This window comes from Felis catus, chromosome A1 (genome assembly GCF_018350175.1).
Source record: "Felis catus isolate Fca126 chromosome A1, F.catus_Fca126_mat1.0, whole genome shotgun sequence".
Taxonomy (NCBI): Eukaryota; Metazoa; Chordata; class Mammalia; order Carnivora; family Felidae; genus Felis; species Felis catus.
In genome coordinates this window covers 122,301,526-122,326,169 of record NC_058368.1, presented here as the reverse complement: position 1 = coordinate 122,326,169, position 24,644 = coordinate 122,301,526, and the positions used below count along the sequence as shown (strand labels likewise).

At 40.5% G+C, this 24,644-nt stretch overlaps 1 protein-coding gene and 1 long non-coding RNA gene across 4 annotated transcripts in view; one reads left to right on the top strand and one right to left on the bottom strand.

Moving 5' to 3' along the window:
• PPP2R2B (protein phosphatase 2 regulatory subunit Bbeta) overlaps nt 1–24,644 on the top strand; it is a 510,749-nt gene that overhangs the window by 38,212 nt on the left and 447,893 nt on the right. Inside the window, exons 1-2 of one of the 3 annotated variants that reach the window (XM_011282787.3) lie at nt 12,548–12,742; nt 12,863–12,940. In XM_011282787.3, the coding sequence (XP_011281089.3) occupies nt 12,891–12,940 (50 nt within the window). In that variant the 5' untranslated portion in view covers nt 12,548–12,742; nt 12,863–12,890. Of the gene's footprint in view, nt 1–12,547; nt 12,743–12,862; nt 12,941–24,644 lie in introns of those variants that run through there. The other 2 variants (XM_019833919.2, XM_019833907.2) reach the window with 2 other exon arrangements.
• LOC123386231 lies at nt 1,423–9,429 on the bottom strand. The gene is made up of 3 exons (XR_006600067.1): nt 7,786–9,429; nt 2,460–3,592; nt 1,423–1,809 (listed from the first exon to the last, which is right to left on the bottom strand). It is a non-coding gene; the product is annotated as an uncharacterized LOC123386231 (long non-coding RNA).

Genomic DNA, 24,644 nt, shown 5'->3' with positions numbered 1-24,644 from the left:
TGGCTGGAATGTTCTGGTGGGTTGGGTGAGACTATGGAGGAACCCCACAATGAATTTTCAAGTTGATGTGTTAGAAAACTTGAGTTAGGCAGCCATGGTGCCATTTAAAATCAAGGAAAGAATTCTGTGGTATTTTATTTTGGAAATAGATCTTTTTGTATTCTCCTAAATTCTGTAATAGTAAAAAAAAAATCAGCATCTTATAACCTTAAAATGAAGTGAAGGTACGATTTGAACCAATGGGAAAGAGAAAGTACCACTACAATCGTATCTGCATGGGTCCTTCCGCTGGTGCAGTTCTTTGGTTCCCTGACTAGAAGTTTCCATTGGCCCAGAACCTACCCTTTGGAGGTGTTGGGAGGACTCACTGCCTCACACTTTCATCCATTCACCTATTTGTGAGTTACCAAGTGCAGGCTACTAGTCTGGCACTGTGCTTGGTGCTAGGAACACAGTGGAGATAAAAAAAAAACAACAACAAAAAAACCTATCACTGCTCTCAACGGACCACAATATAACAGGAAAGATGGCTGTCAATAAAATTCATGCATCCTATTAAATCATATAGCTTTATCATGGAGCAAGGAGTCACAGCAGTGGCAGGTGATGGTGTCTAATGCCTATTTTAATACCTGGTAGGCATGAAAGCCTAACCTATACAAAACACCTCCCATTCTCCTCCTCCCATTCTCAGTTAGTGATAACTCCATTTTTCCAGTCACTTGGGCCAAAGATATCTTAGTGTCCCTCTTTGTCACTATCTTTATTACATACTCCACATGCAACACTCCTCACAACCTTCACTGTTCCCATTCGGGTCTATTTCTCTGTGGATTATTGCTCTAGCCTCCTAACTGGCTGTGTTTCTGTTTTCACTCTTGTTTTGTATACAGCCAAAGTGACTTTTTAGCTTAAAACTCTCCAGTGAGTTTCATTTATAAAGAGTTACATGGCAAAAGTCCTTTCAATGTCCTGAGTATTTCAGCCCCATGTGATCTGCCCGCCAGCATGGCCTCTCTGTCCTTGCTGCCTGCTGCTCCCTCTGTGGTCATACAGTGTTTCCTTAATGTTTCCCCAACATACCAGGCACTTACCAGTCTTAAGGATTTTGCATAGGCTGTTCCCTCTCCCTGGAATGACCTTTCCTAGCTGTCCATCTCACTTCTCTTGGTCTTTGCTCAAATGTCACTTTGTTTGAGGGGACTCACCTGACCTTATATAACTAGTTTGTATATGAACTATACAAACTAGTAGATTTTGTCCTCCTTAAGCAGTGTCTTTCTGTTTTGCAGAACTTATCCCAACCTATCTATTTATTTATTTATTTATTTATTTATTTGCATAACTTTCCATCTCCTAGAATATCAGTTTCATGAGAAAAGCTACAGCCTTGAACATAGGTGGCCCTCAATAAATATTTGTTGAACACTTTATTAGGTGAATAAATGATGCAACAAATAGCATCACGTCAGCCCTAGAGCTTGGAGAAATGGCCCAATTCCAATAACATTCTGCTCACTTCATCTTTCCTGCCATTGTAATCGTCCTTCCTCTGATTTATGACTCACACATCTTCTTTGGCACCAGCATGTAGGAGACAGAAAGTAGAGTGTTCCCTGCACAGTGACATCTCCCTTAGCAGCTCCTCTCCCTGTCTATGCTCCAGAATCTAGTTCAGTGGGGTTGTTTCAGCAGGTGAGCTATGTTGTTGTGGGGCTATCCCTGTGTCCTGTTGTTTCAGGAGACACTTTCCAGCAGCCTGGGCTCCAGTGAGAGAAAAGGTCTTTCCTTGCACAGGAGCAGTGGGACCTGGAAGAACAAGCATGAGAGGGGAAAAATTTAGGTCATCAAAAAGAGAATTGCAGGTGTTTCCTTTCTTATGCCCCTCTGCCACCTTTTGTCCTTGGCATGTGTCTAGTTTTAAGAAAAATCAGAATTTACTATTTTGCCATTACTAATGAATGCTTTATTTACCAAAGGAACACTGAGATGCCTTTTAACCAGCATGCTCTGTCACACATGTTGGACAGAGTTTGGGTTGTAGGAATACCATCTGCTTTTCACACAACATAGGCATCTACTGGAGAAGACGTGAGGTGGGAAGCCTGAGTTCAGGCTTATCAGACCTGATTTCTGATTGTAGCTTTGCCACACTTGGCCATTTGACCTTGGCAAGCCTTTCACCTCTCCTTGCTTTAATTTCTTGACGTGTAATCACTTAACCCATGGGGCTATAGTAGGGACTATGTGAGCTGTGCTTCTGTTGGGCCAGTCACAAAGCAGAGCCCCACAGTAGTCACTGCGGACTAGAGAACATGTGTCATGTGTAAAGGGAATTCAGCGGTCATGTTTTTCCATTTCTGTATGCATGTTCCTGCTACATGTATATGCCTCAATGGGTATATACATCAGGCAGAATTGTCACTTTGGTACAAGAAGCCGATATTGGGCATGCTTACCTGCTGTGCTCTGGGCAGCTGCCAGGGGCTGCCCTAGGATCCTGGAACACATTCAACTGTCCTTCCCTTGCAGTATTTTCCATGCCCGCAAATTCCGAGTTTTCGCTTTCTGTTTCTGTTGCTGTCAGAGCATTATTTTAGCTATTAGCTTAGCAGTTTCTAATTGCATCTGCTTTTTTCCATAGCAAGGAAAGAATGTCCTGAAAGCGGGGCGGGGGAGGGGAGGGGTGAGAGGTGGTGGTGGACAAGGTTAGTAGGTAAGGCTGCCCAGATGTCCTTGCTTCCCATTTTGATGTGATGCTGTTTGATTTCCCTGTTAGCAAATGTGCTTGTTGCCTCCCATCTTCCCAACTTTTTGATCATTTTGTTCCTTCAGCAAGAAAAAAAAAAAAAAAACACCAAAATTTCATTTGCCATAGAGATTAATTGAATTTATGGCAACTGTCACAAAATAAAATAAAAACGTCACAAATATGGATATAGAGAATCCTAGGATTTGGTTACCTGTGAAGTTTTGAAAAATTCCTCAAGGCATTTATTTGCAAATTGGACTCCATCTGCATGTTTCATAAGCATAATACAAATGTATTATTTATCAGGTGGTCTAGGCATGCCTTTTGAGATGAATGGTTGCAAATTCAACCTTCATTTAAAAATCTTCATTGTAAATCCATCCACCCCCTCCCCCAACTTGTAGGGAAACTGGGCTTTTCAATTCTGCTTTTCCTAATCTATTCAAAATACTCAAGGCTCTACTCGATGAGTGATCTTTCTTAGCATTGCAGCCATGTGGATTTGAAGAGAATGGTGTCCAGTATATAAAATTACAAAATAATTTTCAATGTCAAAACTGCCTACTCCCTTTGGGCAACACTCTATTTGCTCTTTCCATCACAGCAATACTAGCCCAAAGATGGTCTTGCAAGCCTTGAAGCAGAAGTATGATCTCATACCCAGGCGGTTTCATTTGTCAATGAGTCAAGGCTCAGGAGTCTCCTGCCTTGAAAATTTGTCTAACCTTTATGTACAGGGCTGAGAAGAAATCCAGTTTGAGCTGCTCCTGGTTGCTGTTGGTCTCAGACCCTCAGAGAAAACCACTCCTGCCAGATCCAAGGCAATTGATTGGTCAATAACTGGCACAGGAGAAAACAAGATTAAATGAGCAAGGATTGTTTGGCTCTTTGCCACTTGTGCTTTGTAATTCACCATCCAGTTTAAGGGAAGCAGTGCAGTAAATATGACAGCTCTTTTTTAATATGTTGCCCTCTTTTGGGAAATGTAATTATAGACAGAAAATGCTGGGAATGGAGGAGTATTTGCTAAAGCATCTATCAAGTCTTCTTTTTTGCAAGATATTTTTCCTCAGGATGCTAGAAGACACTTTCATCCTTGTAGGGCCACATGAGTTTCCCTGTGTTCTAGGGGGTGTGACACTGGTTCAATGACAAAGTACTAGCCCTATATTCCGGCTCCCTTCTGCTTATCATATCATGTGTCTGAACACTGGTTTAGATCCTGTGGGAACAACTTCCTCTATGGGAGTAAAGGGCTGCTTCTGCCTCTATTCTAATCCAATTAAATAATCACTTCCTAATCTTTTAATAGGCACCAAGAGGTGTTTTAAGTTCTAAAGGTGAAAGCATAAATAAAGCACAGGTATTGCCCTTGAAGAATTCAGAGTCTATAAACAGAGGTGTAAATAAAGAATTGTAACACAGTGCTATCAGTGCTTTCATGCTTGACATTTTGGCTAATGGTTGAAAGTGGTGAGCTAGAAGATGAGTAAAATGGATTGTTCTGAACTGATTTACCTCTTAAAATCTAAAAATGAATGCTTTTTATTGTGGCAGAAATAGAAATTGTGTAATTATGCAGCGGTAACATCCTCTTTCCCATTTGTATATGGAGGATTGGATTCAGCTGTAACTGAAGAAAGAGTATCCCTCACAAATCAAGTTTTGTTTGGTTTGGTTTGGTTTGTTTGTTTCTGCTGTGAAAAGTCAGAGACTGACAACTGCTATGCCGGTTCAGTGGCTTGAAGACCAGGGTCAAGGTCTCTGTGATCTTGTCTTTTGAATGCCAGAAGTCTGCAATAGCTCCAGTCATCACACATGACTTTAGAAAGGAAAAGGTGGAGCAGTGGTAAATGGGAGAAAAGCAGCAGGTGTATTATGGATTCATACACGTTTCCACGTACTCCTAGGAGAAGCAGATAAGAGTCATATGGACAAGTCTAGTTGCAAGGGAGTCTGAGGTTATATGTGTTTTTGTTTGCTTTTGTTGTTGAAACAGGGAATCTGTCAATACCTAGAAGGAATAGATGGATATGACATAAGCAACCAGGTGTCCCTGGCACACCACTTTGCCATAAGTACAAAGTAAAGATAAAAAAAAAAAATGGAAGAGAGAATGATAAACTATCTGAGGAGATAGAGTCTACTACTGGAAGTGAGTTTTGGTATAGAAACAATAATCCTATTGGAAACCAGAGCTATATCATAAATGGTTTTGATTGTGCACATAATTTTAAAGTTAGTTTCATATAAGTAAAGATTCTTCTCCCCTGCGTAGTGTGATAGGATGAGAATCAAAATACTCCTGTCTCTAGAAATAGTCTTGTATGGTGACTTAAATTTCTATGGAATTCTGTAAGAATTTTTGAAAGAATCTCTTAGAGTGCCGTTCATTATAAATAATAAAATAGTGACTTTTGGCTTAGAAGAGTTGGTTTCATTGGCAGTTGGGTTTTCTGCCTTTTTCGGAAAACATGAGAGAGTGATATGCAATATAGACATAACTGAAGTCACAGGAATGATAGGCTGCCACAGGGGAAGGCAGGAACCTTCTAAGGCCAATGAGTATTTTGATTGGACGGGCACTCTAGCTGGCAAAATAATTCTGAAAGCATCTGATGAAAGGGCAAAGAGTTATGAAATATAAACATAACCTGGTGCAGTTCCTTTTGATTTTCCTCACTAATGAGTGACTGTATGGAACAAAATATCCAATGGTTAAAAGAAAAAAAGTGGAGAGAACAGATAAACCTGGTCCAAATATCAGTTTGGTGCTCAGTGAAGATCTACTGAAGTAGATCCTTGAACCTAGAGAAGCACTTTAAAGAATGTTACTTTAGTTTATTGGACTTCTGCTTCTGACCAAGATGGAATAATAGGGACTGTGACAAATAAACCCTAGAATAAGATAGGTGAAGCAATGACTTTTGAGACATTTTGGATATCAGACAATGAAGGACAGTGGTCTCTCAGGAAAAACAAAACAAAACACACACACACACACACACACACACACACACACACACGCACACACACACATATATATATATCTATCTCCATCCCACAATTGCCCCCAGCTTACTGCCTTGAGGGAATTCCCAGGCTATGGCACGGAGGAGAGGAACTCAGGCAGATCCCAGAATATTCTCTGAATTGAAGAGGCAGAACAGAGAGTCAGACCAAGGAAGCTATAGTTTGCAGGACAAGGAACTGAAAAGAAGAGATATGCACAGAAAGAGAACTCCAGGAATGTTGAGAGGCTCCACATCAAGTACTCAGCAGAGTGCTGATCAGTGTATACATATGAAGAAACTATAGGAGCCATCCAAGAGGGTTAAATTGAACAGTACCCAGTGCCTATACAGGGCTAGGAATAGCGCCTGTTCCCATCTGCCGAAATGAAACCTCATAATTCAAAATCAAACCTGTCAAAATCACATGCTATGAAGTACTCATAAAGGTGTGTCCTCAGTAGTGAGAATAATTGGCTTTAGACTAAAGTGAGCTCTGCCTATTAGGTGCTGCCTAAGAAATCTTAAAATCAAGACCTAAAAAGATCACACTGTTTCCAACTTAATTACTTCCCAGGAGAAAGATTAAAAACATATTTATAGGAAAACAAAAATATATTACACATGACAAGGTAAAATTCACAGTGTCTGTCATCCAATAAAAAATTACCAGGAAGGCAAAGGAGAAGGAGAATATAATCTATAATGAGGAGAAGGATTAGTTGAAATCCAGAACTGACACAGATGTTAGAATTAGCAGGCAAGGACTTTAACAGTCATTATGACTCTGTTACATGCATTCAAAAATTAAGTTGAAACATGGAATAAATAAAAGACTGCTCGCAACCAGAGATAAAGGAAAAATTTAAAGCAGCCAGAAGAAAAGAGATGTATACAGAAGAAAAAAATAAAATTAACAGCAGATATCTTGAAAACAATGAAGCTTCATCTTTAAAGTACTGAAGGACAAAACTTTGTCAACTTACAATTCTATACCCAGTGAAAATAGGCTGTAAAAAAATTTTCAGACATACAAAAGCTCAGAGAATTATATCCAGAAGACATGCATTGTAAGAAGTATTAAAAGAATTTTTCAGTCAGAAGGAAAATGATACAGGTGGAAATACAGATTTACCCAAAGATATTTAGGGCACCAGAAGTGGTAACTTTATGGTAAAAGTGAAAGCTTTTTTATTATTTTTGAAATCACTTTAAAAGGTAATTGGCTATTTGAACAAAATAATTTAAAAAGTGTGAGGATTGTAACACATAAAAGTAAATGGTGGAAGATTATATCATGGAAATGGGAGAGGAGAAACGGAAATATACTATTTAAGGTTTTGTACTATGTATGAAGTAGTATAAAATCACTAAAAGGCAAGCTGATAATTTAAGTATACTATGAAGTCTGTAGCAAACATTAAAATAAGACAACTAAGGAGTGTAGCTCATTACTAATTAGATTAAATAACATCATGAAAATATCCAGCAAACCAAAAGAAGGCAGTAAAAGTGGAGAAAGAAAACATGAGGTGCCCGTGTGGCTCAGTTGGTTAAGTGTCCGACTTCAGCTCAGGTCACCATCTCACAGTTAGTGAGTTTGAGCCCTGCGTCATGCTCTGTGCTGACAGAATGGAGCCTAGAGCCTGCTTTCGATACTGTGTCTCCCTCTTTCTCTGCCCCTCCCCTGCTCACACTCTGTTTCTCTTTATCTTTCTCAAAAATAAAATAGAACATTAAAAAAAGAAGAAGAAAACAAAACTCAGGAAAAAAAATAGAAAACAAGATAATAGATTTTAACCTATGTCAGTAAGCACAATAACTGTTAATGTTATACAGACTCCAATAGAAAGGCAGAGATTCTCAAATTGGATTAAAAAAAAACAACGCAGAAGTAGATGCTGGCCACAGGAAACACACTTTAGCTATAAAGACACAAATAGGTTGACAAGATAGGATGCCCCGGGTGAGAATTAACAACAGTATTCTTATTTTCTCAGTATCTAACATACAAATATTTACATTAGTCTTGATGATGTTTGACACCTGTATTTCCTTTGTTTTGTTAGAGTAAGGCTTCCAGTGAGGCATATTGCAGCATTATTACTTCTTTGAGAGTGTAAAACTCCTTTTCTTTATTCAGCAAATGAATTCTGACACTGCAGGATCAAGAAAGCAATAAAGAATGAGTAGCTGCACTGTGTCGCTGACAGCCCAAGATTTCCTCACTCAGGTATCAAATCACCTCCATAGGTCTCTATTGTTGCTACTTTCCTATTAATCAAAGTAGCCACTTTCTTCAGGTTAGTTTATCTTTCTTCTATCAGATGGATTGTTGAAACAGTGAGTTTAGCCAGTTAACAGTTTGTTTCACTGTCTTTTGAATTCAGCCAGTGAATTAAATAGAGCAGAATCAAGTCAATGATGATTTTACTATAATATCTCTAATGGTTGATTCACTTTGGTGCAAAGGAAAGCAAAAGTTTGACTTAAAAGTCTGACCTATTTATTTTTGCTGCTTGCTCCTATTTTTCATGAGCTCACTGTCAAGCTGGGGACATAGAAGTAACCGGTATTTATTAAACACAGTAGGAATTGTTAAATTCGAGCAATATACAAGGTGTTAAGGGAGGGAGTGAGAAAGTGAAAGTCTCTCTTTTATTACTTCAAGTATGGAATCCACTTGTTTGTAACTGTCTCTGGTGCAGCTGTGTCTCTTTTTGAAATCTGGCATCTTCAATAGAAAGATTTTCACACCAAGTTTGGGCTGGTATTTTATCAACATACCCATTCATCATGAGTGCCTGCCTTAAGTTCTCCTGCTATCATAACAACACACTCAGAGAGGATAGCATAATTATAGGCTCCTTCTAAGTAGTTGAATATACATCTATAGCCCTATAGCATAGCCAATTTCAAAACACATTCTTCTCAGAGGAAATTTCTCTGGGCAAGGATCACCTCTCTCTCTCCCTCTCTCTGCAGAGAGGAGCACATTGCTGATGCCAAGTCCATGGAAACAACTCTTTCCAGTGGCCTCCCAATCAATAAGGAGCTTTATTTGCTGCGTGTCACACCCTCTGTTCATTGTATTCACACAGCCGAGCTGGCACAGATGAGGTGGCACAGAGGCCAGCCTCGACTCTGAAGGGCCCTGCTGGGGCAGTACAAGGAGAAGAGCCTGTGCTGGGCATAGAAGCTCTGGGATCAGGCTCCCGAGGTGCCGTCATCTCACTGCATGGCCGTGCCTGCTCTGTGCCTCAGTGTCCTCTGCTTTCAAATGAGGCAATTGGACCAAATGATCTCCAAGGTCTAATCATATTCAGAGATCAGCTATTACACATGATGCTAGGAAGAAGACAGGTGTATGCCTTCGGTGGGCTGACCTCATGGCCTTTCAGTAGATGAGACTCAGGACCTTCCCGAGCCATAGTTGTAGGGAGACAGGAATGAGCATCTTCCAAGATGTATAGCCACTGTATCTGCTTCAGCCTCCTGGTAGAGAATGTTGCTTATTGACACTGTTACCATAGCAACTGGAATGTCATTTGGCACTGGGGTTTAGGGAAGCTGTCAAGGTCTGTAATTTAAGAGAAACAAATTTTCCTTCCTCACTGTCTCAGCTTAATTCTCTCTGCCATCCACTTTAGCAATCAGATACCCTTCCCTAAAGAGCATTCATTAAATCTAGACAGACATATCACCAAACCATTACCAAGAGAGGTAGCTTGGAGGTAAAAGGAAATCTGGTATAAGAATTAGAATTGCCACCTTTGAGTCCTAAGTCTGCAGACACTGTGTTGTGAGTTCTTTCTCACCTTGGAACTTTGCTTCCTGATCGGCCACATGGTAAAGATGGACTGTGTATTCTCCAAGGTGTCTTTCAGCCCAAATAGTCAAGCCAGAGGTTTGCAAACCAGTGGCACAAAGACCATATTTAGCCTGCAGATGTGATGTGTTTGCCCTATGGTGTATGAGCCACACAGTGCTCTTATTTGAATTGATTGGCACCATTTAAAAATTGGGAGTTTTCACATAATAATCCTGATTTCTGGCTTATCGTGGAAAACACACAGCCAATTCGATAGCACTAGGCTAGACTCCTCCTTGGCATCTTTCAGCGGAATCTAGTAGCTACCGCCCCCATAGGCCTGTGTCCTCCAGGGTCCACCATCCCCCGCTTCCACAGCCGATCATGAACGCACATCAAGTGTCTGTTCCTCTGGGTGTCCCACTCCTGGCCGGATTGTCACATAAACATTTGAGTTTGGCGTTTGAGTTTCCACCTGCTGTTTGGCACTTTTAGGACAGAGATGGCATAGCCCAAACTCTCTTTACACCATTGATGGCATCATTTAGCACGGATCTTGGTGGAACAGAAACTGGGTCCAATCCAAGACTGCCCTGGACAAGAAAACTGACAAAAGCTTAGGCTGCCTTGATTTCTCATACTAATTAATTGAGCTCTGATCAACCGAGCTCACAGCCCCAGGCAACCTATCCAGGGGTGATGCTCAGAACTGTCACAGGTAGTGAATTGGTCACATGATTCCTCTGTGACTCACAGAAAGTTGGTAATTGCCTGTACCTTGATTTTTCAAATCTGAAAGAAGTTGATTTCACATGTAGGCAAGGTTCCTTCTAAAGCTCAAATTCTCTGAAGCAATATGAGTACCCTTTCATAGGCTCATCTCAATCTGCCTCGGGGTATGTGTGTATGTATGCGTTTGTGCATGTTGTGTGTTTATTTGTGTATGTGTGTCTGCTTGCTTTCAGTGTTTGGTGGTCAGTAAAGTTTCTACACCCAGAATCATAACTAATGATATAAAGGACTGTGCCATGGGGTACCTGGGTGGCTCAGTTGGTTAAGTGTCCGACTTTGGCTTAGGTCATGATCTCATGGTTCTAAGTTCAAGCTCCACATCTGTGGAGGCTTGTGTTGACAGCTCAGAGCCTGGAGCCTGCTTTGGATTCTGTGTTTGATCTCTCTGCCCCTCCCCTGCTCTCTCTCTCTCTCTCTCTCTCTCTCTCTCAGAAATAAATACTAAACATTAAAAAAAAAAACTGTGCCAGGAGGACAAAAATCAGGAAGAACCTTATCTGTAGCTGATAGCTCCCTATGAACAGACATAGACACAGTTTCAATAGCAGGATTGGCAGTTGAAAAGAGGGTCAGTGAGAGCTCACAGGAAGAGTAAGAAATTATCAGAGAGAGTCTCATGCTGAAATCCAAGGCTAGAGCAACAAGTCCAAGAAAGGATCAGCGGTAGGGCAGTGGATGTGGTCTTTCTGTGCACTAACAAATGCTGCCAAATGCCTTCCTTTTTCCTCCCCAGATGCTAATTTTATTGGGCAACTTTAGCCTTGTGTACTCTGAGAGGAGATATCGGTTTTTTAATAACTGATGTGGGAAATTGTATTCCCACTCAGCCCTCTGAATGCAACTACAGTTGAAACCCTGTTAAATGGGCAGGCTGACCTCAGCACCCTGGGAGACTGGGATTCAGACAGCCTGGGTGGAAATCCCAGTTCTTCCGCATCCTTGGCACGGCCTCAGATGAGTTAGTCACACTTCCTGGGTCTCTCTTTACCTGTAAGATGGGGTTTAAATTGGGCCTTCCTCACTATTTGTATGAGAACGGAATAATCTATGTACAGTGCTTACCACGGTGCCTGCCTTATAGCAACTAACTGAAAATTTCTCAGCTAATGTGCCTCTTGGTTTTCGCTATCGAACATTTTAGAATCTTTGCCAATGATAATCACATCCTTTACTAAGTTGCTTGACTCTACTAAGCCCTTTTAGTATCTATAAAAACGGAGAGATGGGTACTATTACTGTTACTGCCATTAAAGAGAAACATCTCCTCAGGCTTGGAAACTTGTCCGAGGTCGGAGCCAAACTATAGACCCTGCCTGACTGCAAAGTGTATATGCTCCTAAGGGATGATGCCACATGGCTTCCTGCAAATGTGAGGTGACCAACAGTGAGAAAAGTGTATAGGGATTGGATCTCTTCTCACGTAGCTGAGTGAGTGAAGGTTTCCACAGAGTTCAGTGAAAAGTCTGTCATTGACAGTGAGGATGGCTCCTGTGTTTTGTGTGTGTGTTTTAAAAGGTCAGTTTGGTTTTGATGCTTGATTTTTTTTTTCCTATGAATATAACCATTCTCAAACTGGTAGCCTCTCCTAAAATTTGACGATGCAATATTCCTTTTTATTTTAAAACCTCACAGAATTGAAGGAACAGCCAGGCTGTTGAGGAGCAAACTGGCAGGATTCAGAAGTGTTCTGAAAAGGACTTTTTCAACTTGATATGTATATTAATGAATATATTAGCAGGTGTATCAGCATATGTATTAGCATTGGATTCATATATTTGTAGAAACCAGAAGCCAGAAAATTTAACCTCACCAATGGCTGGGTTCAGATTTGAGGCAGAAATCCCCATGGAAGGAAAGAGGCCACATTTGTCAGGACTGCCTCCACAGTGCTGTTAGCCACCCCCGCCCCCATCCCCAACCTGTTTTCGCTTTCCTCTCCTCTCCAGTCAGCTCGGACTTTGGCAAGCCGTCAAGAAGGGAACAAGAGAGATGGACGTTCTGAGTATCTGACCCCTTACTGGCCGTTCAGCCAGGCAAGCTGTGAAGCCAGTTAAAAAAAAAAAAGTTGCCTTTCTTTTCCTCTCTCCCCTCTAGCGAACTGCCTCTTTCTCCTCCCCACCGCCACCGAAGGAAAACAATCGAAAGCATTAGTATTCCCATGAAAAGGGGCAGTCACACAGGGTGTGACTGCAGGCCGGCTCCAGGACGCTGCCAGGGGCCAGAAGGGACGAACTCCAATTGCTCCAGCTCCGAGCAGTCCCGGCTTGTCAGATGGAGGAGACAGAGCCCTGATTCACCACCGCAGGACCTGCTCCTTACAGACCGGCCATCCTCCCAGCACTCCTTAGGGTCTCCTCTCCGACGCCATGATACCTGGTGTGCAAGCCTACTTTTAGAAATGCATAGCTTACACGACGCGTTTCCTTTCTGGTTGGCCTCTTGAGGACAACAGGGAGCTCTTACCTAACCTGAAGTGTCTCCTTGTATTGTTTTCAGGAATTGGGGCGCTTGCCCAGGACACACTATGGTGCTTCAGCCAAGTGAAAGGCACAATCGAGATTGGAGCCACGGAAGGTAGGAGAAGCTTCCTCTCCTCTTTGCCTTTGCTTCCTTGGGGGTTTGTGCTGGTTCCAGATTTGAAAACATTCACCTTTGTGTCCACGAATGGAAGGCCCCACACGTCCCAGAATAGCGTTCTGAGCTCGAAATAGATTTAATGATTCCTTTCTATCCTTTTATTCTTTTGAAGCTTATTTTATTCCCACCAATGAGGCAGCACTGAAATGAACTTTCAGTGAAATAGGTTTGCGCAGAGAGAGGATAGACCTGGGCAAGTGGTGTTTAGGGATGGTCGGTCAGGTCTGGAGAAGTGTGACTGCAAACGTGGCTGGATGGTCAGATGCTAATTTCTTCCTTCCCTTCTCTGTTGAAGAGCCCTTGACTCTTTATGCATGAAGCATGCAGGGAGAGTGAGGAATTCAAGTCTAGTCATATAAACTGTGGTTCAGCTGAGTCCCAGTATTAGTACATAACTTCCTTTTCTGACTCAGTAGATTTTCCTATTCCAGACACTTTATTTGGGATAACGCCTTCATTTCCCTCCCCCTGAGGAACTTGTTTTTCATCCTCTTCACCTTCTTCCCTCTTAAGCCTAAGGTTGGAGGCCCCCGTGACTCTCGCAAAAGATGTCTACATTTGAAAATAGCTGAACGATGGGGCGCCTGGGTGGCTCAGTCGGTTAAGCGTCCAACCCTTGGTTTTTGCTCAGGTCATGATCTCATGGTTTCGCCGGTTGGATCCTTGCGTTGGGTTCTCTGCTGGCAGTGTGGAGGTGGCTTGGAATTCTCTCTGTCCCTCTCTCGCTGCCCCTCTCCCAGTCATGCTATCTCTGTCTCTCTCAAAATAAATAAATAAACTTAAAAAATTTAAAAAAAAAAAAAAGAAAATAGCTGAGTGATAGGCAATTAGAAGGAACCAGGATGGGACTGCTCGGTGTTTTAAGTCAAGTTTTTGCTGTTGTAAAGGAATGCAGTAAGGGTGCCTGAAACAGATTGCATTGCATTGGCAATATGTACAGATAACCAGGTGTGGTATAAGACAGGTCTAAAGCTAATATCAACGAATGAGGAAGTGAATACTTGACAGGGTTGAACTTTAATATGGAACCTAACAGGCATAGATGCATGTGGAATTTTAGGTCATTCTATAGCATTTTAATTCTGAGTAAAAAAATAATTTGAGTAAAAATTATTTTGAGGAATTTTGGGGAAGTATTTTATCTGCAATTTTGCTATAATTTATTTTTAGAAACCCAGTATAATGGTGGATACCTGCAAACCAAATGACTTAACGTTTAAAGGGTGAGAGAAGACACAGTAAAATAAGTTAATAGCTAAATCTATAAAATTACACTATTGTATGGCATCTTCCATCTTTTAGAAGCACTATAAACTGGGGCTTTACAAACACTTCTCATAAAGCCTGCGGGAAGCAGACAAAGCAGGCTTTATTTAGGCCCATTTTATGCTCATCTAACCCCAAATATTTTTGAGCATCTTCTATGTGACAGCGTTGTCCTAGGCACTGGAGATGAAAAAGGGAAGGGGGGAGGGGGAGAAATGACTTACTCCCTAACCTCATGAATCTTAAGAAAACTGAAGCTCAAGTTAATCATTTGATTTAAATCTTGGCCATAATTCAAAATCATTTGTGCCTTTTAAACAAAAGAGACTTCCAGGTCCACCTAGAGTTACTGAGGTAGAGGTTTGAGGACCAGGAAGATACAGTGTTTTAATGAGCTCACCCAGATGATTCTAATGCAGTGGGCTGGGCTTTGGGGACCACCAGTCTGGCTGACTTCTTCCAGTTATCCATTATGCTCAGACTCTGGGCTTAAATATTTTGTTTGTGACTGACTCCCCCCACCCCCCTGCCAATTACAATGATCTGGATGGTACTCAAGCTATAGCTCTTACCAATCCATTACTCACTAGGTGGCCAGTGCTCTGCTAAGTGCTTAAGAGAAGTTAATAAAATAATGTCAGCACAGCATCTACCACAGTGCCTGACACTTTGAAAGTACTCAATATTTGTAAACTGTTGTAAGTTATCATTATAGTTAGATATTCAGTTTAATTCAATCCCCATGAAAACCTAATGAGAGGTAGGTATTTTTATTCCCACGTTACCTATAATGAGGATACTGAAGCTAAACAAACACACCAAAGACTAGGTTCTTTGCTAAAGGCACCAGACCGAATGAATGGGTGAATTACGTTTGGACCCAGCCTGGAGGACTGCAAAGCTGGAGCTCTTTAAACATTGCTTTGAAGTCAGAGATTCTTACTTAGTAGTTTGGAATGAGGCCCAGGAATCTGTATCTTTCATGCATGCACTGAAATGATCATCGGGGATGCAGGTGAACTGCAGATGCACTACCATGGATGCTGCCCATAATAAATAAGCAGCTCCCTTAAATTAACTGTTCCCTGAGTCACAGACTCAGAATGACACTCACTACCATCTTTTGTCTGGAAACACCACTTCACAGTAGTGAATAAAGCAATACACGTTAAGAGGAGAGTCAGATTGGATACTAACATACTGCCACTGGCATCTAGGTTCCCTGGCCAGCATATCTTTGATGTCATTTAACTTACACTAATGGTGCCTCAATCATAGTTGAGTATTTGTTGAGTAAACTAATGAATGGCTCTCATTTGATAAAAATCAAAGTTCTTAAAAACCAGGCCCTTTTTTTCACAACTGGCCTGCTCTACCCAGGTTGGTTTTCTATACTGATCAAAGTCGTTAAAAATGATTCACCTTTCAACTTTCCCTTCTACTTTGCTACTTTGCTTATTTCTGCTAATGGTGTTTCTATTCCATTTCTTCCACTTTGTAGCTGGTGACCTTGACAAAGTCGCTTAATGTCTCTGTGCTTAAGTTTCTTTGTATGTCAAATGGCGATAATAATACAGATATCCATTAGGATGACAGTGAGTGCTAAGTGAATAGAGTTATGTATCTATGTATATATCATATACATGATATATATATTGTTCATATAATTTTATGTATATAATGTAAATATATATATATATATATATATATATATATATATAAATAATACATACAGTGTCTAGATTGTTCTAAGATGCTCGGATTGCATTATCTGCTCATATGGTATTATAAAAGCAGGGCTGAGGCTAGGTGAATTGGCAAAAATAAAGATAAATATTTTAATGCAATATTTTTTGAAAGCTAAAATTAGTACAAAGAATTCATGGTGAACAAAATATCAGAATATTGCATAAAGACAGGATCAGTGTTATGGATTTATTTTTCCTTTACTTTATGTTCCATTATGGCTCAGCATGGCATTGTTATTGCTAATGCAATTAAATGTGTATCTTGAGTATCAGCTAATAAGCTAGGATTTTTCACATTCCAAAATTTTCAATAGGACAGTAGATAAGTAATACTGTGTGTCCAATAAGAAACATAGAGTAAGTGCTTATTGGATCCAAAGCACTGCCCTATAAAGTGAAAGGGTTATAAAGATAAATAAAATAAGTTCTCAAGGAACATACCATTTAAAGGGAGATAGGAACTGGTACATAAGAATAAGGCATTACATCAGTAAAAAGAATCCAAGGAAAAGGGGGCTAGAGGCAAAGTGCTGTGACTCAAGTCTAAAGTGTTTTGAGTACAAAAGAGGTAGCAATCTCCTGTATCTGGGTTATAAAGACTTAATGGGAAGAAGTCATTTAAGACAGAACCTAAACAATTTTTTAAAAATACAACAGTTATTGTTACATTTCTGATTACTAAAATGTATGTTCTCAGTCTAGAGAATTTTAAATAGAACTTAAAAAAATCAGAAAATAAACTTCATTCATAATGTCACAATCCACAGATCGATACTGCTAAAGTTTGTGGTACGTTTTTCTAACCTCTTGACTGTGTATATTCATCAATTAATTCAGTCAACAAACAAGTACTATGTGCCAGAAACCGTAAAATGGACTGGTGAGTTTATAATGAACAAAAGCAACATTTTTTTAACCAAAATGCTCATAATGGAAATACTATTTTATTAATAGATATTTTCACTTAACAATATATAATGATCATCTTTCATATTATGAACAGTAGATATGCCCTAATTTATTTACCTCAATTTTCAAGGTTTACAACAACACAACTATGAACAGGCCTAATAGCTACTCTGCATTTATGCAGGAAAAGCTATGTGGTAGACTGATTAAGAGAGTATGTTTTATAATAAAATACCTGTTTCAAAATTTGGCCTCATTTTTTTTTTTTGTTAATTTTTTTTAATGTTTATTTTATTTTTGAGAGAGAGAGACAGAGCATAGCAGAGGAGCGGCAGAGAGAGAGAGGGAGACACAGAATCTGAAGCAGGTTCCAGGCTCTGAGCCATCAGCACAGAGCCCGATGTGGGGCTCAAACTCACGAACTGTGAGATCCTGACCTGAGCTGAAGTCGGACACTCAACTGACAGGGCCACCCAGGCGCCCCTGGCCTCATTTCTTGTTGGCAAAGAGCAAGTTGCCTCAAATTTTTTATTATTCCATTTCCTAGTATATAAAATCTACCTGAAGAACTGCTGTTAGAATATAATTAGATATATTAAACAGCACAGAACATAGAAAATATTTGATAATTATGATTAGTTATTGTGATTATATCATTGGGATACATTCTCAAAATAGAATTCTTTGGTTAAGGTCTATGTAGGTATATTCTAAGATTTTTTTTAAATGTAAAGTATCACAGCCATCTGGGTGGCTCAGTGGGTTAAGTGTCTGACTCTTGATTTTGGTTTCAGGTCATGATCTCATAGTTCATGAGATCGAGTCCCGCATTGGGCTCTGCACTGTCAGCATAGAGCCTGCTTGGGATTCTCTGTCTCTTCTCTTCTCTTCTCTTCTCTTCTCTCTCTCTCTCTCTCTCTCTCTCTCAAAATAAATAGATAAATAAACATCTTTAAAAAATGTAAAGTATCACTGTCCCTTTAATGAAACTAATGACTTACATATCTACTAACAATATACAACAGTGCCCATTTCCCCAACTTTCCAATTTAAAGCATTTGAAAAGTAGATTTATTTATTTATTTATTTATTTATTTATTTAATATGAAATTTATTGCCAAATTGGTTTCCATACAATACCCAGTGCTCATCCCAACAGATGCCCTCCTCAATGCCCATCACCCACTTTCCCCTCCCTCCCACCCCCCATCAACCCTCAGTTTATTCTCAGTTTTTAAGAGTCTCCTATGGTTTGCCTCCATCCCTCTCTAACTTTTTTTTCCCCTTTCCCTCCCCCATGGTCTTCTGTTAAGTTTCTCAGGATCCACAGAAGAGTGAAAACATACGGTATCTTTCTCTGTATGACTTATTTCACTTAGCATAACACTCTCTAGTTCCATCCATGTTGCTACAAAAGGCCATATTTCATTCTTTCTCATTGCCAAGTAGTATTCCATAGTATATATAAACCACAATTTCTTTATCCATTCATCAGTGGATGGACATTTAGGCTCTTTCCGTAATATAGCTATTGTTGAAAGTGCTGCTATAAACATTGGAGTACAAGTGCCCCTATGCATCAACACTCCTGTATCCCTTGGGTAAATTCCTAGCAGTGCTATTGCTGGGTCATAGGGTAGATCTACTTTTAATCTTTTGAGGAACCTCTACACTGTTTTCCAGAGCAGCTGCACCACTTTGCATTCCCACCAACAGTGCAAGAGGGTTCCCGTTTCTCCACATCCTCGCCAGCATGTATAGTCTCCTGATTTGTTCATTTTAGCCACTCTGACTGGTGTGAGGTGGTATCTGAGTGTGGTTTTGATTTGTATTTCCCTGATGAGGAGTGACGTTGGGCATCTTTTCATGTGTCTGTTGGCCATCTGGATGTCTTCTTTAGAGAAGTATCTATTCATGTCTTTTGCCCATTTCTTCACTGGATTATTTGTTTTTCGGGTGTGGAGTTTGGTGAGTTGTTTATAGATTTTGGATACTAGCCTTTTGTCCGATATGTCATTTGCAATTATCTTTTCCCATTCCGTCGGTTGCCTTTTAGTTCTGTTGATTGTTTCCATTGCAGTGCAGAAGCTTTTTATCTTGATGAGTTTCCAATAGTTCATTTTTGCTTTTAATTCCCTTGTCTTTGGAGATGTGTCAAGTAAGAATTTGCTGCAGCTGAGGTCAGAGAGGTTTTTGCCTGCTTTCTCCTCTAGAGTTTTGATGGTTTCCTGTCTTGCATTCAGGTCCTTCATCCATTTTGAGTTTATTTTTGTGAATGATGTAAGACAGTGGTCTAGTTTCATTCTTCTGCATGTTGCTGTCCAGTTCTCCCAGCACCATTTGTTAAAGAGACTGTCTTTATTCCATTGGATATTCTTTCCTGCTTTGTCAAAGATGAGTTGGCCATACTTTTGTGGGTCCAATTCTGGAGTCTCTATTCTTTTTTTTTTTTTTTCAACGTTTATTTATTTTTGGGACAGAGAGAGACAGAGCATGAACGGGGGAGGGGCAGAGAGAGAGGGAGACACAGAATCGGAAACAGGCTCCAGGCTCTGAGCCATCAGCCCAGAGCCTGACGCGGGGCTCGAACTCCCGGACCGCGAGATCGTGACCTGGCTGAAGTCAGACGCCCAACCGACTGCGCCACCCAGGCGCCCTTGGAGTCTCTATTCTATTCCATTGGTCTATGTGTCTGTTTTTGAGCCAATACCATGCTGTCTTGATGATGACAGCTTTGTAGTAGAGGGTGAAGTCTGGGATTGTGATGCCCCCACTTTGGTCTTCTTCTTCAGTATTACTTTGGCTATTGGGGATCTTTTGTGGTTTCATACAAATTTTACAATTGTTTGTTCTTGCTTCAAGAAGAATGCTGGTGCAATTTTGATTGAGATTGCATTGAATGTGTAGATTGCTTTGGGTGGTATTGACATTTTAACAATATTTATTCTTCCAATCCAAGAGCACAGAATGTTTTTCCATTTCTTTATATCTTCTTCAATTTCCTTCATAAGCTTTCTATAGTTTTCAGCATACGGATCTTTTACATCTTTGGTTAGGTTTATTCCTAGGTATTTTATGCTTCTTTGTGCAATTGTGAATGGGATCAGTTTCTTTATTTGTCTTTCTGTTGCTTCATTATTAGTGTATAAGAATGCAACTGATTTCTGTACATTGATTTTGTATCCTGCGACTTTGCTGAATTCATGTATCAGTTCTAGCAGACTTTTGGTGGAGTCTATCGGGTTTTCCATGTATAATATCATGTCATCTGCAAAAAGCGAAAGCTTGACTTCATCTTTGCCAATTTTGATGTCTTTGATTTCCTTTTGTTGTCTTATTGCTGATGCTAGAACTTCCAACACTATGTTAAACAACAGCAATGAGAGTGGACATCCTTGTCGTGTTCCTGATCTCAGGGGGAAAGTTCTCAGTTTTTCCCCATTGAGCATGATATTAGTTGTGGGCTTTTCATAAATGGCTTTTATGATGTTTAAGTATGTTCCTTCTATCCTGACTTTCTCGAGGGTTTTTATTAAGAAAGGATGCTGAATTTTGCCAAATGCTTTTTCTGCATCGATTGACAGGATCGTATGGTTCTTATCTTTTCATTTATTAATGTGATGTATCACACTGATTGATTTGCGAATATTGAACCAGCCCTGCATCCCAGGAATGAATCCCACTTGATCATGGTGAATAATTCTTTTTTTATGCTGTTGAATTTGATTTGCTAATATCTTGTTGAGAATTTTTGCATCCATATTCATCAGGGATATTGGCACTCTTTATGGTTCTCTTTTTTTGCTGGGTCTCTGTCTGGTTTGGGAATTAACATAATGTTGGCTTCATAGAATGAGTCTGGAAGTTTTCCTTCACTTTCTATTTTTTGGAGCAGTTTGAGAAGGATAGGTATTATCTCTGCTTTACATGTCTGGTAGAATTCCCCAGGGAAGCCATCTGGTCCTGGACTCTTATTTGTTGGGAGATTTTTGATAACCAATTCAATTTCTTTGCTGGTTCTGGACCTGTTCAAATTTTCTATTTCTTCCTGTTTGAGTTTTGGAAGTGTGTGGGTGCTTAGGAATTTTTCCATTTCTTCCAGGTTGTCCAGTTTGTTGGCATATAATTTTTCACAGTATTCCCTGATAATTGCTTGTATTTCTGAGGGATTGGTTGTAATAATTCCATTTTATTCATGATTTTATCTATTTGGGTCATCTCCCTTTTCATTTTGAGAAGCCTGGCTAGAGGTTTATCAATTTTGTTTATTTTTTCAAAAAACCAACTCTTGGTTTCATTGATCTGCTCTACAGATTTTTAGATTCTATATTGTTTATTTCTGCTCTGATCTTTATTATTTCTCTTCTTCTGCTGGTTTGGGGTGTCTTTGCTATGCTGCTTCTATTTCCTGTAGGTGTGCTGTTAGATTTTGTGTTTGTGATTTTTCTTGTTTCTTGAGATAGGCCTGGATTGCAATGTATTTTCCTCTCAGGCCTGCTTTCACTGCATCCCAAAGCATTTGGATTGTTGTATTTTTATTTTCATTTGTTTCCATATATTTTTAAATTTCTTCTCTAATTGCCTGGTTGACCCATTCGTTCTTTAGTAGGGTGTTCTCTAACCTCCGTCCTTTTGGAGGTTTTCCAGACTATTTCCTGTGGTTGATTTCAAGCTTCATAGCATTGTGGTCTGAAAGTGTGCATGGTATGATCTCAACTCTTTTATACTTATTAAGGGCTGTTTTGTGACTCAGCATGTGATCTATCTTGGAGAAGGTTCCATGTGCACTCGAGAAGAAATTATGTTCTGTTGCTTTGGGATGCAGAGTTCTAAATATATCAAGTCCATCTGATCCAATGTATCATTCAGGGCCCTTGTTTCTTTATTGATCTGTGTCTAGATGATCTGTCCATTGTTGTAAGTGGGGTATTAAAGTCCCCTGCAATTACCACATTCTTATCAATAAGATTGCTTATGTTTGTGATTGTTTTATATATTTGGGGGCTCCCGTATTTGGCACATAGACATTTGTAATTGTTAGCTCTTCCTGATGGATAGACCCTGTAATTATTATATAATGCCCTTCTTCATCTCTTGTTACAGCCTTTAATTTAAAGTCTAGTTTTTCTGATATAAGTATGGCTACTCCAGCTTTCTTTTGACGTCTAGTAGTATGATAGATAGTTCTCCATCCCCTCACTTTCAATCTGAAGGTGTCCTCAGGTCTAAAATGAGTCTTTTGTAGACAGCAAATAGATGGGTCTTGTTTTTTTTATCCATTCTGATACCCTATGTCTTTTGGTTGGAGCATTTAGTCCATTTACATTCAGTGTTATTATTGAAAGATACAGGTTTAGAGTCATGGTGATGTCTGTAGGTTTCATGCTTGTAGTGATGTCTCTGGTACTTTGTGGTCCTTGCAACATTTCACTCACAGAATCCCCCTTAGGATCTCTTGTAGGGCTGGTTTAGTGATGATGAATTCCTTCAGTTTTTGTTTGTTAGGGAAGACCTTTATCTCTCCTTCTATTCTGAATGACAGACTTGCTGGGTAAAGGATTCTTGGTTGTATATTTTTTCTGTTCATCACATTGAAGATTTCCTGTCATTCCTTTCTGGCCTGCCAAGTTTCAATAGATAGGTCTGCCACTACTCTTATAGGTCTACCTTTGTAAGTTAGAGCCTGTTTATCCCTCGCTGCTTTCAGAATTTTCTGTTTATCCTTGTATTTTGTCAGTTTCACTATGATATGTTGTGCAGAAGATCGATTTAAGTTACTTCTGAAGGGAGATCTCTGTGCCTCTTGGATTTCAATGCCTGTTTCCATCCCCAGATCAGGGAAGTTCTCAGCTATGATTTGTTCAAGTACACCTTCAGCCCCTTTCTCTCTCTCTTCTTTTTCTGAAATTCCTATGATACAGATATTGTTCCATTTGATTGCATCACTTAGTTCTCTAATTCTCCCCTCATACTCCTGGATTTTTTATCTCTCTTTTTCTCACCTTCTTCTTTTTCCATAATTTTATCTTCTAATTCACCTATTTTCTCCTCTGCCTCTTCAACCCACGCTATGGCCACCTCCATTTTATTTTGCACCTTATTTATAGCATTTTTAAATTCCTCATGACTATTGCTTAGTCCCTTTATCTCTGTAGCAATAGATTCTCTGATGTGCTGTATGCTTTTTTCAAGCCCAGCAATTAATTTTATGACTATTATTCTAAATTCTTGTTCTGTTATATTACTTAAATAATTTTCGATCAATTCATTAGCTGTCGCTACTTCCTGGAGTTTCTTTTGAGGAGAATTCTTCCATTTTGTCATTTTGGGTAGTCCTTACGGTAGCTCCAAGCTGCAGGGCACGTCCTCTGTGCTTCCCCGTAGTAACTTGTGTTGGTGGGCGGGGCTGCAGTCACACCTGATGTCTGCCCCCAGCCCACCACTGGGGCCACAGTCAGACTGGTGTGTACCTTATCTTCCCCTCTGCCAGGGCAGGACTCACTGTGGAGTGGTGTGGCCCCTGTCTGGGCTACTTGCACACTGCCAGGCTTTTGGTGCTGCTTTGATAGGATATGGCACATTAGGCAGGGTGGATCTGGATCTACAAGGTGCACAGGGGTGGGAGGGGAAGGCTTATCTTGCTTTGCAGTGGGTGGTCCCCTGTAAGAGGGGCCCTGCAGCACTGGGAGGGAGGCAGACCATGGGAGGGATGGATCCACAGAAGCACAGCGTTGGGTGTTTGTGCGGTTGCAAACGTATTCGGTGATGGGAACTGATTCCCTTTGGAATTTTGCCTGGGGTGTGGGAGAGGGAGACGGCGCTTCCCAGCGCCTTTGTTCCCCTGGCGGGCCAGTTGAGCTGTCTTCTGGGGCTCAACAGCTCTCCCTCCCTGTGTCCTCTTGCCTTCCCCGCTCTCCAAGAGCAGAGCTGTTGACTTTTAACATTCTAGATGTTAAGTCCGCTGGCTGTCAGAACTCAGGCAGTCTGGCCCCTCTGCTTTTCAAGCCAGACTTTGGGGGCTCTGCCTTGCCCGGCAGGCTACCCCTCCACCGCCCTGGCTCCCTCCCGCCAGTCTGTTTAGTGCGCACCACTTCTCTGCCCTTCCTACCCTCTTCCGTGGGCCTCTTGTCTATGCTTGGCTCCAGAGAGTCCATTCTGCTAGCCTTCTGGCATTTTTCTGGGATTTTTAGGCAGATGTGGGTGGAATCTAAGTGATCAGCAGGAGGAGGTGAGCCCAGTGTCCTCTTACGCGGCCATCTTCCTTATTTGTTTTTATCCTTTTTTCGAAAAGTGGATTTACAGTATAAATTTAATCGATACTTCTTTTTCTTCTTTTTAAAACTGAGATATTAATTGACCTGTGGTATTTGTAAGTTTAAGGTGTATAAACTTTTGATCTGATACATTTATATAATTGACACTTCCTTTACTACTCAAGTGCTCAGAGGATTTCAGGAAGCAGAAATTATGAGACATGAAGAGAAAGGAAGTTGAAATGGTGAGAACAGCATGTGCAAGGTCCTGAAGTTTGTATCCTCAGAGGAAGGACTCCATTTTGCTGGCACATAGAGTACCTGCAGAATCAAGGTGAAAGACTAAACTGGAAGGGTAATTGGGGCCCCAGTTGTGAGGTGCTTGAAAGACAGTGAATGATATTCTACGTCCTGTGCCATGTGAGGCCTAATTGATATTGCTGGGGCCTAAAAAGTTATTGCTGT